Consider the following 14,394-nt stretch of genomic DNA (forward strand, 5'->3'; position numbering starts at 1 on the left):
ACAAATGAGGTTAGCGAGAAGAACGGGGGCAGGATGCCAAACCGCCGATGGTCCGTGGCTCCTCCCCCGCGGAGACGGGACGGGCGGCGGCGGCCAATCGCGCGGCGCTTTTTAAAGCGCACCGCGGCAGGTCGGCTTCACTCGCCCGCTCGACCGTCCCTTCATCCACCGGTCTCCGCTCCTTGCCTTTCCTTTCCTTTCCGTTTTTTCCTTCCGCTCCGCAAGATGATCGCGCTGGTGCTCGCGTGCGCGCTGCTCGCCGCTTCGGGCGCCGCGGACGCGTCGCGGCTCTCCAGGCGCTCGGCGGCCGCCGACCGGTGTCCGGAGACGTGCGAGCCGTCGCGGTGCCCGCCGCCGCCGTCGGACGCCGAGTGCCCGGCCGGCGTGGCGCCGGACGCCTGCGACTGCTGCCGGGCGTGCGCGGCCGCCGAGGGCGAGCCGTGCGGCGGGGACGAGCGCCGCTGCGCCGAGGGGCTGACGTGCTCCGGCGGCCCGGCGCCCACCGGCACCGTGCGGCGCCGCGCGCGGGCCGGCGCGGGCGTGTGCGTGTGCGCCAGCCCCGGGCCCGTGTGCGGCAGCGACGGCGTCAGCTACCCGGACGTGTGCCGGCTCCGCTCGGAGAGCGCCCGCGCGCTCCGGGCCGGCCGTCCGCCCGTCATCGCCGTCCAGAGAGGCGCCTGCGGCCACGGTGAGTTCCGTGGGTGTGTGCGTGTGTGTGTGCGTGTGTGTGTGTGTGTGTGTGTGTGGGGGGGGGGGGGGGTCCTTTTCGGGGGAGCGGCGTGGCAGGACAACAAGCATGCCGAAGCGATGACTTGTTGTTGGCCCGCGCGAAACTCGTGACCTAACTTTGACATTCCGGCATGAGAAAAAAAAAAGTCCATCTTCGAAACGCAGCGTGACGACCGTGCTGTTGTGTCAGCTCAGAACTTTGGAGAAAGTCTGGAACACGTTTGGTGCGGTGACTCATGGGCAGGGGAGCATTGGTGGAATGTGGGTCAGACGTTATTTAACCCAGATTTGAGCGAGTGTTTTTCTTTAGGGCTGGGCGGGCGGCGATGAAACCGGGACCGACGGACCGGGACCTCGGGAATGTGTTCGTCCCCGGGAAGGAAGGGATCAGATAGCGGGCCGGTCGGCCTTCCGTCCCGCACTAGATTGAAGCCTTTGTCCTCACCTGACCTCATTTCGGGGCGCCGTCCCTTTCGCGAGCGGGAGCGCGTCGGACGACGGTCGGATCGCGGTCGAACCGCGTGAGCGTCAGGTCCAGCGGAGGCATTGGTTGTCCGGAAGAAAGTTGGGCGCCGCGGCGGCGGTTCCGATAACTGGCTCGGCCGTCGTTCCGTCTCGTCAAACGTCGGGAGGGGCGGGTGTCCCCTGGGCGGTGTCAGCCGGCCAGCGTTCCGGGACATCTGGAGCGAGAGAGGGCTTATGTAAGACGACGTTTGACTCACGGCGGGCTGTGGACGCCCCGAGCGAAATTTGGGCTCGTCTATTAATGATAGTAACGCATAGGTTTTTTTTCATAGCGATTTTCGTGACACTCGAAGACGCCGTAACCGGTGGCGGTAAAGTACGTCGCGCGGCTGCCCGGCGGCAGGCCGAGGGAGGCCGCGTTGCCACCGGAGGCAAGGTGGCTCAAGCGTCTTGCCCAAGGGCACGAGAACACGCGACTCGGACGGAGCGGGACTCGGACGGAGCGGGACTCGGACAGCCGACCCTCCGGTTACCGCGCCTGAACCCCCGTTGCCCCGGAAGCGCCGGCGACGTCCCAGGTGGACGCCCCCGACCTTTGTTTTTTCCCCGGCAGGTCAGCAGAACCCGGACAGCCTCCGCCTCAAGTACAACTTCATCGCCGACGTCGTGGAGAAGATCGCTCCGGCCGTGGTGCACATCGAACTTTACCGCAAGTACGACGAGGCGGTCGGGGACCGGGGCGCCGGGCCAACCCTAACCCCTCGGCCCGCAGGATGGTCTATTCCAAGCGGGAAGTGGCGGTGGCCAGCGGCTCGGGTTTCGCCGTGTCGGAGGACGGGCTCATTGTCACCAACGCCCACGTGGTGGCCAACAAGCATCGCGTCAAGGTACGCGCGCGAAAGGGCGCGCGGGCCCGGGCGACCTCTGACCCGACCCCCGCAGGTGGAGCTCAAGAGCGGCGCCGCCTTCGACGCCAAAATCTTGGACGTGGACGAGAAGGCCGACATCGCGCTGATCAAAATCGACGTGCGGGTGAGTGGCGGGCGGCCCGGCCGCCGAGCGGGCCGGGACGGAGCCGGGGCCGAACTGACAGGGGTCCGGCGCCGCGCCGCCTTTCAGAACAAGCTGCCGGTGCTGCTGCTGGGCCGGTCGTCGGAGCTGCGGCCCGGCGAGTTCGTGGTGGCCATCGGCAGCCCCTTCTCGCTGCAGAACACCGTCACCACCGGCATCGTCAGCACCACGCAGCGGCGGGGCAAGGAGCTGGGCCTGCGCAACTCCGACATGGACTACATCCAGACGGACGCCATCATCAACGTCAGAACCCGCCGGCCGGGCCCGAGGCGCCTCCGGCCCGCTTTCACGCTCTCTCTTTCTGCTTTCCTGGGCAGTACGGCAACTCGGGAGGGCCGCTGGTCAACCTGGTGAGTGGCCGCGTCCGTCCTCCACCTCCGTAACGGCGTCCCGGCCCCCGCCCAAACTTTTCCATTTCCGGCATCCTCTAATACACGGGTGTCAAACTCAAGGCCCGGGGGCCAGATCCGGCCCACCGCATCATTTCACGCGGCCCGCGAAACGCCCATTCCAATTCAAGTTTCTGGTCAAAATATCACATTTGTAAGTCAATTGAAATTGTTTGGGGGAAAAAGCAAGTGCTTTTCTCCCTCACCCTCTCTCCGATTTCAAAACTAGTTGGAAGTGTGACAAATACACCCAAAATGTGCATTGTCACAGTCATCCCGGCCCCGTGACAGAAACTGCAACGTGGCCCTGGATAAGAATGAGTTTGACACCCCTGCTCTAATAGGTTTCGACGAAACGCACAACTTCAACATGTGGGAGTCGATATCTCTATATCTATGATAAAGTCTGCAAGTCACAGAATGACGAGCGGTAGGGGCGGCCATCTTGGACCGTCTCCATCAGATTCCCGCGCTTGGATGGAACGCCTTTTTGATCCGTCGCTACACATGGACCTCAACATCGATTCCGTTATGACTTTTGATACGTGACAGGATGTTATGGTGTCGCAGGACGGCGAGGTGATCGGCATCAACACGCTCAAGGTGACGGCGGGGATCTCCTTCGCCATCCCGTCGGACAAAATCCGCGAGTTCCTGGCTGAGTCGCACGACCGGCAGCTCAAAGGTAGCGCGCGTTTTCCCGTTCTGGCGCTCTCGCTGTTGTTTTTCTTGGCCGCGTCTCCATAGGGTGCGCCTTTGTGTCTTCTGTCCAGGGCGGAACAGCGGTCGCAAGAAATACATCGGCATCAGGATGATGAGCCTCACGCCCACGTGAGTAGCGCGCACGCATACGCGACGTGGCGCTCCAAGCCCAAGTGCGCCTTTTCAAAAAGACTTCCGCCGCTGTGTCATTACCGCGCCGCGCCGCCGCGTAATGACAGAGCGGGCCGAATGTCGGACAAATGTTCTTTGGATCGCGCGCGAATGCTATTGTCTCAAATTGCCGGCGCCCGAGCCAATCCCAATCCGCAACCGGTCGCCGCCGGGAAGCGAGACTCGCAAGAAATTGAGCGCCTGAAATCCAGTTACTCCCGGACGGGTGGGCGCGGCCGCCGGACGGACGACGGGTATGGCCGGCGGATGCGTACGTTCCTCCGTGGCGCGCGTGCATGCGGTACCCGGTGGTCGGTAGAAAAGAAGCGGCGCCGCACGCCGGCCAGTAGAACGTGAACGGAGGTCCGGCACGGCCAATAGAAATAGAGGAAAAGTGGCCGGCAGAAAGCGCGTTTAAGAAAACAAAAGGAAAAGCGCGCCGTGGCCAGCAGAAATGTGGTCATGCAGCAAAACAAGAAAGAAAAAGCGAAAAGCCCAACCTCCGTGGAAACGCGGGAAAATCAAGCCGTCCGCGGCGTGATAGGCGGCCACCTCGTTGCCTTTGCAGTCTGGCCAAGGAGCTGAAGGAGCGGCAGTCGGACTTCCCGGACGTCGCCTCGGGCGCCTACGTCATCCAAGTGCTCAGCCGGACCCCCGCCGAGGCGTAAGTGCGCACAAACGCCGCAGCTTGACAATGTCCTGGAATTTTCCCCCCATTTTCTACCCTTCCTCATTTTGACCTCGCGGTGGTAAAACGGCTCCGACGGATACCATTATCGCAAGTAGCGATACTTTGGAATGAAGCCCAATACTCGCAGAATCTTTACACGTGCCGTAAACGACGATTGAAGGCGCCTACTCTGAAAAGACGTCAAAACACGTCTTCGGTATCGAACGGGTGGCAATCACGTCCGCTCGTTTGGTTTCGGCCGGCGTCGCACGCCGTTTTTGCTCCCCGCTTTTATTCCGTTCTGGGAGCGTTTGAAAAGCGCCGATGTCAACCGGCTTTTTTGGCGGGGCAGCGCCGGCCTGCGGGAGAGCGACGTGATCATCAGCATCAACGGCGAGCGGGTGACGTCGGCGGCCGACGTGAGCGCCGCCATCGGGCGCGACGAGGCGCTGCGGCTGGTGGTGAGGCGCGGCAACGAGGACGTCATATTGTCCGTGGTGCCCGACGACGTGGAGCCGTGACGCTTGGGGGCGGGGGCGGGGCGCCGCGGGAGGAAGGCCCGCCGACTCCATGGACGATACGGAGCGACTCTCCGGACGCACGACAAAGACTCGCCGGTTGCCGGCTTACTGTACTTGTTTTCCAGCGCTTTATACGTATGACCTTTTTTTTCTAGGGAGAAAATACAATTATTTTGACCAGAGTCTTTGGCCGACGGCTCCTCCCTTCCGACGCCATCCAACGGGTCGCTCGATGAATAGGATGACACGAACGCGAGTTCACACCTTTATTGAAAATGGTTAGAAAAGCGACTGTTAGCACGTCCGCCCGATATCGTCGCCCTCGTCAAAGCAATTCAGCAACCGGTCAGTTCCGCGCGAGCGCCCCGCGTCTTCATTCCGCGTCTGCATCCTGTCCGAGAAGCGGAGGCGGCGCGTTTCCGCGTTCGTGTTACTTGAGTTAGCCGAGCGACGGGACGGCGCCAGAGATGCCGCTGTGCGGACCGCTGTTTCCGGAGCGCTGGAGCTCGCTTGGGGGCGGGGCGGCGGGCGGCGGGGCCGAGGGCGCCCCCCGCCGGAAGACGGCGAGCAGCGCTTCGTCCAACTTGCGTTCCAGGGCGTCCAGGCGGCGGTCCACGTGCTCCTTCAGACGTCGCTCCATTTCTTCCAGGCGGCGCTCCATGGACGTGTCCGCGCTCCTGAGGGACAAGTTAGTACACTCACAAGTACACTTTATCCAACATTTTTTTGAAGCGTTTAAAAAAAAAAAAAAGTCAACAAGACCAAAGCCACGAGTGCTTCAACATTAGACTTGACATCACGACTTGCTCCCAACTTCTTTTGTCATGTATGTCGTTACGCGGGTGACACCCGGAGTCCAAAATGAGCACTGTTTTCTTTCTTTCCGATCATCACTTTTGCGCTTCGCCGTACTCCTTGTAAAGAATCCACGTACTGTATTTTGATGGGGCATTTGATTCTTGTACTTATTTTCAGTCTGTCATACGTGCCCTACACAAAATATGTATTTTAAGAAAACATTGAGTATATAAGGGACCGAGAACGAAGTTTGACTTTGCTTATTTTCATTTTGCGCACATATATATATTTTTTCAAAGATCGTTATTTTTAGGACGCGTATCAACACCGACCGGCGACGGTAAGCTAACGCTAGTCGTCGGCAACGGGCCGATGCGTTCGGAAACGCTCGCTCGGTCCGCTCGCCGACTCGCACGGATATTCTTGGAGCTTTTCCGCTTTGTGCCTTTGAGGGCAAACTAAAAATAAAACGTCAGCGGGAAGCCGCGCCGACCGGCGGCCTCGACGTCGGCAGGACCCGGCCGCTCCCCGAGCGCCGCGCACGGTACTTTCGAGAGACGTGCGACAAAACCTCACGCCTGAAAAAACAAGAAGAAGGCGTGGACTGGAAAGCCGAGTCGAAGCAGATGTGGGAGTTGATGTTCCTCCAAGATGTTTTCGCTTGTGCAACACAAAGGCGGCAAAGACAAGTCCAAACAGATGTGCTCAGCGCATGAAACGCAAACGTAGGAAAAGGGGCTCGAACTGGATGCCGCTGGCCACATGCGGCAGAAGGATGACTCCCTCTGCCGGGGCGGTGCTCAACTGTCAAACGGACCACATACGCTACCGCGTACCTCTTCCCTTGCCCCAGAATATACCTATCACGTACAACGATATTCTACAAAAACAAACTTTAGGGACGTGTTGCAGCGACATTTCGTTCCTTATCATTCCTTAAGACGCGGCGCTTCCCCAAAAGAGGACGTTTTAGAACAAGCACTAACTTCAGACTAATCCGGAAGAAACCCAGTAAGTTCATTTACATTGCTTTATTTCCTTGTTTGCGTCAAAAAGGATACTATTTTAGGTACGTACAATGGTTATAATGACCTTATTTATACTCCACTTGCGACAAACGTGACGCATGCACCTCCACGCACAAAAAAAAACAAAACACACGGGTGGCACGCGTGGCGATTTTGGATGTCGGCGCGTTTGTTGCGCGCTCAGCTGTCGGGAGCGGGCGCAAACAAAGACGCTGTTGTGGCAGCGGCGTGGGCACAAGCGCATCTTTTGTCCGTCGCTTGCGGAGGGGTTGGCGGTCACCGTGGCAACCGGCAGCAAAAATGACCTCAGACTCAATGGCTCGCCGCTGCCAGTCGGTGGCACGAAACAGACTTGCTTAAGTGGACTTTTCGGGGTACTGAAACTAGGGCCCCAACCATGAATCGGCCAAGACAGCCAAGCTCCATTTTTCCCTCGGTTGTAAAAAGATTCGCAAAACCGCCGGATGTTATATTTGTGTCGCATGACTGAAAGTTTTTTTTCCCAGATGAAATCGTGCACGTGTCACTTACTGCGTGTGGTCGCGCTCCAGTTTGAGCTGGCGCAGAACGGGCGGCAGGGCGGGCGGCAGGGCAGATGGCAGAGCGGGCGGCGGGTCGTCTTCGCGCTGGCCCGACAGCAAGCGCCGCATCAAATGGGCCGCTTGGGGGGCGGGCCCCGCGCCGTCCGCTGGAGGCTGACGCCGGCGTGCGGGCAAAAACAAAAGGAACAAGTACTATTTCATTCACCCGCCGAAGTAATAGTTCATAAAATACACGCCGAAAGGATGTCACGTGCGATCAGACTTGGAGCGACAATCGGTAAACGTAGGAAATACCGAGATTGGGTAATTGGTTTGTTTTTGGAATAGAATAACATTTCAACGTCGAAACAGATTGAAATTAGCCGTATTCAACAGAAAACAAACAAATATTTTGCATCCTACGAGGAATGAACCCCTATTTTTTGGAATGTATTGAAAAGGGCTAGGCGGGCGCCCGCTCGGCCGGGCCCCTTGACAGAAGGGAGCGTGCGGTCACCGTACCCGAACGGCGGCGGCGGTCCCGGGACTGCGCAGCGAAAGCGCGAGACCTACCTTCTGCCAGAGGCGCAACGTGTCCATGAGGTCGCGAGCTCCCGGCGAGAGGCCGGCGCCCATCTGGTCCACCAGACTCTGGACCCGCTGCAGGTCGATGGCGGCGCCGGCGTCTCGGGGCGCGGCGGGGAGCAGACCCACCGCCGCGCCGCACAGAAGTACGCTGCTTCGACCCGCCAGAGACAGGAGCTGAGGGAGCGTTTGGAAGGCGCGACGGAAGGCGGGCCGTTTCAAAGTTACGAGACATCCAAAAACGGGAGGGCCGGCGTTTTTGCCGTTTTTCAAATCACCTTGACGTCACATGCCGGCGTCGCCTCGTCCAACCTCAGCTGCTTCCTGTAGAATGGTCCTCTGCTCGCACAGCAACAAGAAAACCGCATAACTCCTCGGTGACTGAACGACATGTTAGCATGAAGCAAGCAAAGGGTGAGGGAGCGCCGATCGCAATCTCAACGCTAAAGAAATGCATTAAGTCCTCCTCCCCAGTAGATGGTGCTCCACCGATGCTGTTTCCTGGTGAATGACAAAGTTCTTTTACTGCGGTTTTAGTTTTCCCCCTCAATGAATCCTTACGAAGCTTGAATGCTGATCCCAGCAAAGCCTCGCGAGCGTCCACCTTTACAAATGGGTTTTGCGAAGAAATGTGCGGCAAACGGAGGCGCGCCCTCTTGCTGACCTGTCGCCGCGGCCGACGCGGTCCTGCTCGCGGCCCCGGACGGTGGCGCAATATTCCCCCGAGGGCAGGTACACCTCCATGGTGCGGGCCTCGCTGACCAGCGTCAGCCGGCCGATGGCGGCCAGCCCGGCGGGGACGCAGCTCAGCGTCAGGACGCAGGGCTGCTCGTCCGCGGCGTCCGCTCGCTCCAACAGGACGCCGCCGCCCCTGAGAGACGCAAGACGCCAGCTTAGGGCGGTCGGCGCACGCATTGGAAAAGACGCTTCGAGCCGCTGGCGCTAGCTAACGAATAGCATCTGTGTCGCCACGTAGTAAGTTGCGCAAATTCTTTATCCTCTGCGGAGAGACGCTCGTTCCGCTTGGTCGGAGCGGTTGAGCTTTCTGGTTCGTTTCTCCGTGGGGCGTCGCGAGCTACCCGAGTCGCTGCCACAGCTTCTGTTCCTCTTCGCCATCGCCGTCACTCGCCGCCGTGACGTCGACCGCCAGCACCACGTCGGCCAGGCCGCCTTCGCCGCCGCACCGCCACGCCGCCCCCGTCTTCAAGCTGACGTCCACCCTGGCGCCGGATGCCGCTGGGTGCGACGACAAGCAATGGCGAGGTTGCCAAATCAATGGCAACATTTACCTCAAGAAATTTCATTTTTATCATCGGGATGAATGAAATGCCTATTTTCGCCGACGCAACGTTTTGTGAGCCACAACGTTGTCAGAACACGGAGCTAGGTTCACCTTCTGTATGCAGATGAGCATTTCAAGTTGCAGCTGACTGGTTCAAGTCGGTTGCAAGCATACGATTCCATAGGCAACACATCTTTGCAACATGCACATTGGCACGTTCCATTGTCACGATAACGATACTTTTGACATTTTTCGCGCAGGGCACCGAGAAGAACGATATTGGACCGGCCACGCGTTAGAACATTTTTATGAGCGACAAAATGAATTGGTGGCCTTGCAGTGGCCGGGCAAATCCGGACAAACGAGAGGCAGCTCGCTGGTCACTAGGCAACGCCATAAACCGTGGGCTGATGATGAGTAGATCACAAGACAAATCCAGAAAAAAAAAAAAAAAAAAAAAACAGTAAAAGACTGGTCTCCACCGCATGAAAACCATCCAGTGGATGGCGGTCCGGCCAGACGACGGCGAAAAGATTTGTCCTCCTACCCGCCATGTAGCTGTTTCAGTGTAGCCGATTGGTCTTTTTGTGCGTTCGCATGGCTCCTGGCGCCTCCGACTCGAATCGATTCCACTCCGGTCGTCTAGAGACGAAAAGAAAACTAAATCCGAGGATTTTCAGAGCGGGTTTTGCTCGGGCTTGGCAACAGACGCGTCTGGATACACTTCCGGGGTGACGCCGTTGACACGCGACCGTTTGTTTTGGAAAGCGGAGAAAGCGCGTCCGCGCTTCCTCTAAGCGCCTTCCAACTCTTGGTGACGTCAGTAAAACGCGACCAGTTGTTTTGGAAAGCGCGTCCGCACTTCCTCCGAGTCGTCGGTTTCAGCCCATTTTCACTTCAATAAAACCCCGCGGTACTCCTCGCCGCGGCGTCACCAGACGACAACCTAAGAAGAAAAGAACAGAAAACCTCCCGAATTCGAGAGCCGAAGGTAAACGTGACAACGTGAGGTTTCGCCGAGCGCCTGCGAGTCGAGCAGACCATCGTGTCCGAATCGAGTCGAGTCGAGTCGAGTCGAGTCGAGCGAGCATCTTAGTCGATCGAGCTGATCATCTTACCCGAGTCCCTCTTCCGCAGTGGCTCTCGAGACACCCGACGGTCACTCGGGGATGGACTTCAGCGAGTGCTACGAGGACACCGTGTCCGGCACGGCGGCCGCGGCTCGCGCCGGGCACAGGAGGCGCCTCAGGCTGCTGATCCAGGAGGGCCGTAGCATCCGCTGCGCCGACAACCGGGGCTGGACGGCCCTGCACGAGGCGGCCCACGCCGGTCAGGCGGGCTGCCTCAAGGAGATCCTCTCGGCGGCCGCCACGACAGGTAGGCGCCTCCGAAACCTCCGAAATGCAATTGATATGTGTTGCTTTGAGCGTCCGCTCAATAGGATTGAGTTGAGTGCGTACCTCACTTATGTATGTACCCCGCGAGCGTCGCATTGCCAAATAAACGAAATCCTTATAAACTCCCCCTCCCGAAAAAAAGCATACAACGTTTTGCAAACGAGTCACTATGACGCCATTTAGCAATAAGTTGCTAAGAAAGCTTGTCTGACACCAGTCCCCCCTCGCCTCCCCGCGCGCAGCCGGCTCGCAGTCGGGCTTCCGGGCGTACGTCAACTCGGCCACCCACGAGGGCGAGTCGGCCTGCTTCCTGGCGGCCGGACGCGGCCACCTGGCCGCCGTCCGCCTCCTCCTCAGAGCCGGGGCCGACATCGACCGCCTCACCAACGACTTGTCCTGTCCCCTCTACGTAGGTAAAATGCAATCTGCCCGTCTCGCCCGGTTTGCGCGCGCATCCGAGCCTGAAAGTAACACGCGTGTTCGGGCAGCGGTCAGCAACGGCCACAAGGACGTGGTGCAGCTCCTGTTGGCAAAGGGGGCCAAGTTGAACGGGTCGCACACGGCCTCCTGCTGGACGTGCCTTCATCAAGCTGTCTATCAGGTCACTGGCACGCACGCGCGCGCGCACGTCGGCGGGTCCAAGGTATCTTTTTCCATTGGATTTTTTTAAAAGGACACAGCAGTTTCCCAAAAAGATCGTGATCAAAGAAGATTTGGGTGGGGGCAGTAAGTAAAAGGACAGCTTGTCGGCTTTCTTGCTTTTATTCTCGTAAAACGGAATCGTCACTTTGAATTGACATTTCTCACTGACTTTATTCGGCTTCATTGATTCCGCCAATCAAGTCAGAATTCAGAAATTCACACCTTTAAGTCAGAATTCTGAGAATCATCGAGTTCTGATTTTAAATTCAGAGAATAATCGGTTCTGGTTTGACTTTTATAATCCGCCCCTTGAGATTCTGAGATCAAAGTCAGTATTCTGAGAATAGTCAAAGTTCTCAAGTCGTTATTCCGCCTTTTCTCAGACGAGAATAAAGCGAAAACTCTGACAAAGCGAGAATCCGCGTGTCCGAATTGTCAGATTAAAATTGAGAAGCGTAACGCCTCTCCTCATCCTCCGGCGTGCTTTTCGCAGGACCACGTGGACATTGTGCGCATCCTGGCGCGGTCGGCCCAACTGGAGTCGGGCGACGACTACAAAATGACGCCGCTCTTTGTGGCGGCCCAGTACGGCCGGCGGGACTGTCTGGAGGTCCTGGTCCGCGCCGGTAAGATGCGCTGCAAAGCCGTCGCAACGCCGCTGGCGCCAGCGCAGGTTATCCCAAACATTTGCGTCCGAGGGCCGCATCCGGAAAGTTGCGCATATCGTATTATTACAAAGGGGACTTGAGGTCCGGCGGCTTACTTGAGGTCCGGCGGCTTCGGTGTCGCTGCGACCTTTCCTCGTTCCGCGTCTTCCTCAAAATCTGCACACTGGCACGCGTCATCTAGTTCGGCGCGATGCAGAGTCACCTAGCTTGACCGGGGCCGTCCTCCCCGCGGGTCTAGGAAGACCAGGAGGCGTTTCGCGGCAAGGCGGACCTTCTTCTGCGTCCGCCAGAATAGGGCTCCGTGGCTCCGCATTCCGGCTTTCCTGGCACTCGACCGATAGTTTAACGGATATCCTGCGGTCGGTCTTCCGGTCGTTAATATTAGCGTGGTAAGCCTTAAAGCTGAAGGAAGCGGGCAAAAGTTCCCGAGAAACCTTCCCGCTGTTACGCAGGCCTATTTGTTAATCCTGCTTGGACTGAGGAACTCCCGTACCTTGTGAGCAACCCTTACAGAAGATTTTACCGGAACCGGAAAGAAGCCTCGCGTGTTTTTGTTTTTTTTTCTTCCCCTCGTCCAGGCGCCAACGTGAACACGCAGGCCGCGGACCTGGCCTCGCCGCTCCTGCTGGCTTCTCAGGAGGGTCACCTGTCTTGCGTGGACTTGCTGCTGGAGCACGGCGCCGACGCCGACCTGCGGTGCAGCACGGACTGGCCCCAGCTCGCCATCCACGCCGCCGCGCGGTTCGGCCACCTCGGGTACGCCGCGCGCGCATCGGCTCGCGGATCGGAACGGGAGCCTAAGCGTCCGCCTCCGCCCCCAGCATCCTGGACCGACTGGCGGACGCCACGGACCGCCGGTGCGACCGCCACCCGGACGGCGTCAGCCCGCTCTACCTGGCCGTGCAAAGCGGCCGAACGGCCGGCGTGGAACTGCTGCTCGCCCGAGGCTTCAGCCCCGACGCCCAGGACGCGGACGCGGTCCTGGGCGTCCGCTCGCCGCTCACGCTGGCCTTCCACAACAGAAACAGGCAAGCCCGGGTCGGATACGCCTCGGCCCTCTCCGCCGCGCCCTCTCCGCCGCGCCCTCTCCGCCGCCGCTCTGGCCATTTCCAGCATGTCGTCCGGATGAACGCAAAAGTCCAAATTTCCTACGGCATCGTATCTCCGCATCTAGTGGAATTGCGGCGTCCGGAACTAAAGGTGTGCTGAACTGAGTTGAGGAGCTTCATTTAGACCAGCGTAGTTCTTTGCCGCCATCATTATAAAGCTTTGATGCGCCTCAAATGCCGTCCTTTGTGCGCTTGCCGGAAAGTCCTCCGTTCATTTGGGCGGCACCAAAGTCAAACTCGATTGGCCCGAGTAGAAAAAGCGCAGATAAGTCTTTTACGCGTGGCCGGAGGAGCGCGGAGCCGCTTTAGACGCGCCGCGTGTCGTCGCCCGCAGCGAGGCCGCCCGGACGCTGCTGGCGGCGGGAGCCACGCTGCGCCGAGACGAGTGGAGCCTGGTGTTGGAGCGCGCCGACTGGCTGAAGATGGTCCTGGAGCACAGGTGAGCTAGCGGGACGAGGCGCTGGCTTTCACCCTCGTTTGCCCCCCCAAAGCAAGCGCGCGTCCTTTTACCGGCAGGTGGATCTACCCCCCGCGCCGCCGGGTCGAGCGCCGCGGCAAGACGGCCTTGAGGCCGGCGGAGTTGGACGACCTGTTGGCCGCGGCGCCGGAGCGGGCCGAGACGGCCGGCGACTGGCTGCCGCCGCTCCTCCGGGCCGGACTGGAAGCCCGCTCGCTGCTGCGCTCCGGCCTGTGCGCCCCCCCCCGCCCCTTCGACAACGTCCCGCGCGCGCCTTTTTGTTTGGGCGCCAACATTCCGCCGCGCCTTTTTCTTTGCGCTTCCAGACTGCGGAAAGCCGACGGCGAGTTGCTCAACTTCCTGCTGCGGTTTGTCAACTGGTCAACCGTGGCGCCCCCCGTCAAAGCCGTCCTGTGCCAAAGGCGGGCGGAGCGGACCTGGCGACCTCTCCCGCAATTCGGTAGCCCGCCGTCGACCTGATGGCCACGTTTTCAACGTCGCTGTCGTCGAGGCTAGCGCTTTTGTTCCGAGGTCCGAGGCGCGCAGGTCCGATTGACGTAGTTCCGTCCCGTCCCCATCCTGTAACCCACTCGAGCAAACTTCATCGACAGCCCTCCAAACGCGCGGCGCGCAACGTCGTCGGCGTAGTCGACCTGAACCGAGCCTTATTTATTTTCTCCGCGCAGACGGCGTCCCCGACCTAACACACCTGTGCCGGCTTCGGATCAGGACGTTGACGGGACCGGACGTGGTGACGACAACGGAGGTGGTCCGGAGACTCCCCGTGCCGCCGTGCCTCCGTGGCTTCCTGCGCTTCCGCGACCTCGTGGCCCAGGATTCCCGCTGACGTCTTGCATTTCTGGGACTTTGAATGTAAAGTCCTCTTGTTTTTGTTTTCATTCACGCTGGTTGTGATGGTACTGTACGGTTTAAACTGAGTTTGTATCCGGTACGGCAATGTTATAGTTTGGTCCGAATCCATTTTTGTCTTGTCATATTTTTGTCATGCTGAATCAAATCTTTTGATTGGTGCGAATCAAATCTTTTGATTGGTGCGAATCAAATCTTTTGATTGGTGCGAATCAAATCTTTTGATTGGTGCGAATAAAATCTTTTGATTGGTGCAAACGTCTTGTCAATCGTCCAACGTGTCAATAGCTTTGATGTTCTGGTTCGGCTAATCGTCCTT

At 59.0% G+C, this 14,394-nt stretch overlaps 3 protein-coding genes across 18 annotated transcripts; 2 read left to right on the forward strand and 1 right to left on the reverse strand.

The window, feature by feature from the left end:
• The first annotated feature begins 33 nt into the window (after nt 1-33).
• LOC148410031 (serine protease HTRA1B-like) lies at nt 34-4,900 on the forward strand. Its single transcript, XM_088438980.1, has 10 exons — nt 34-688; nt 1,808-1,907; nt 1,967-2,081; nt 2,137-2,226; nt 2,314-2,508; nt 2,583-2,615; nt 3,225-3,339; nt 3,428-3,485; nt 4,096-4,191; nt 4,550-4,900. The coding sequence occupies exons 1-10, from the start codon at nt 34-36 to the stop codon at nt 4,716-4,718; spliced, it is 1,626 nt and encodes a 541-aa protein (XP_088295106.1). The 3' UTR covers nt 4,719-4,900.
• A 70-nt stretch (nt 4,901-4,970) lies between these two features.
• c17h10orf88 (chromosome 17 C10orf88 homolog) lies at nt 4,971-10,441 on the reverse strand. 2 transcript variants are annotated; one of them, XM_088438995.1, is made up of 9 exons: nt 10,393-10,441; nt 10,051-10,326; nt 9,480-9,574; nt 8,730-8,886; nt 8,315-8,521; nt 7,929-8,031; nt 7,639-7,827; nt 7,076-7,239; nt 4,971-5,395 (listed from the first exon to the last, which is right to left on the reverse strand). In XM_088438995.1, the coding sequence occupies exons 3-9, from the start codon at nt 9,484-9,486 to the stop codon at nt 5,158-5,160; spliced, it is 1,065 nt and encodes a 354-aa protein (XP_088295121.1). In that variant the 5' UTR covers nt 9,487-9,574; nt 10,051-10,326; nt 10,393-10,441; the 3' UTR covers nt 4,971-5,157. The 2 variants fall into 2 exon arrangements, with proteins under 2 accessions (XP_088295121.1, XP_088295122.1); XM_088438996.1 differs by lacking the exons at nt 10,051-10,326; nt 10,393-10,441 and having other exon boundaries at nt 7,929-7,989; nt 9,480-9,978.
• Nucleotides 9,679-14,333, forward strand: asb3 (ankyrin repeat and SOCS box containing 3). 15 transcript variants are annotated; one of them, XM_088438977.1, is made up of 11 exons: nt 9,707-9,923; nt 10,070-10,309; nt 10,572-10,742; nt 10,818-10,930; nt 11,465-11,597; nt 12,218-12,395; nt 12,461-12,667; nt 13,083-13,187; nt 13,265-13,438; nt 13,532-13,665; nt 13,892-14,333. In XM_088438977.1, exons 2-11 carry the CDS (start codon nt 10,102-10,104, stop codon nt 14,050-14,052), a joined length of 1,584 nt encoding a protein of 527 aa, XP_088295103.1. In that variant the 5' UTR covers nt 9,707-9,923; nt 10,070-10,101; the 3' UTR covers nt 14,053-14,333. The 15 variants fall into 15 exon arrangements, 13 of the variants coding, with proteins under 13 accessions (XP_088295105.1, XP_088295092.1, XP_088295095.1 ...); XM_088438966.1 differs by having other exon boundaries at nt 9,683-9,923; nt 10,547-10,738; nt 10,818-10,972; nt 12,461-12,839; nt 13,265-13,665; XM_088438969.1 differs by having other exon boundaries at nt 9,685-9,923; nt 10,547-10,738; nt 12,461-12,839; nt 13,265-13,665.
• Nucleotides 14,334-14,394: the final 61 nt, after the last annotated feature.

This window comes from Hippichthys cyanospilos, chromosome 17 (assembly GCF_059441005.1).
Source record: "Hippichthys cyanospilos isolate Australia breed blue-spotted pipefish chromosome 17, RoL_Hcya_1.0, whole genome shotgun sequence".
Classification (NCBI taxonomy): Eukaryota; Metazoa; Chordata; class Actinopteri; order Syngnathiformes; family Syngnathidae; genus Hippichthys; species Hippichthys cyanospilos.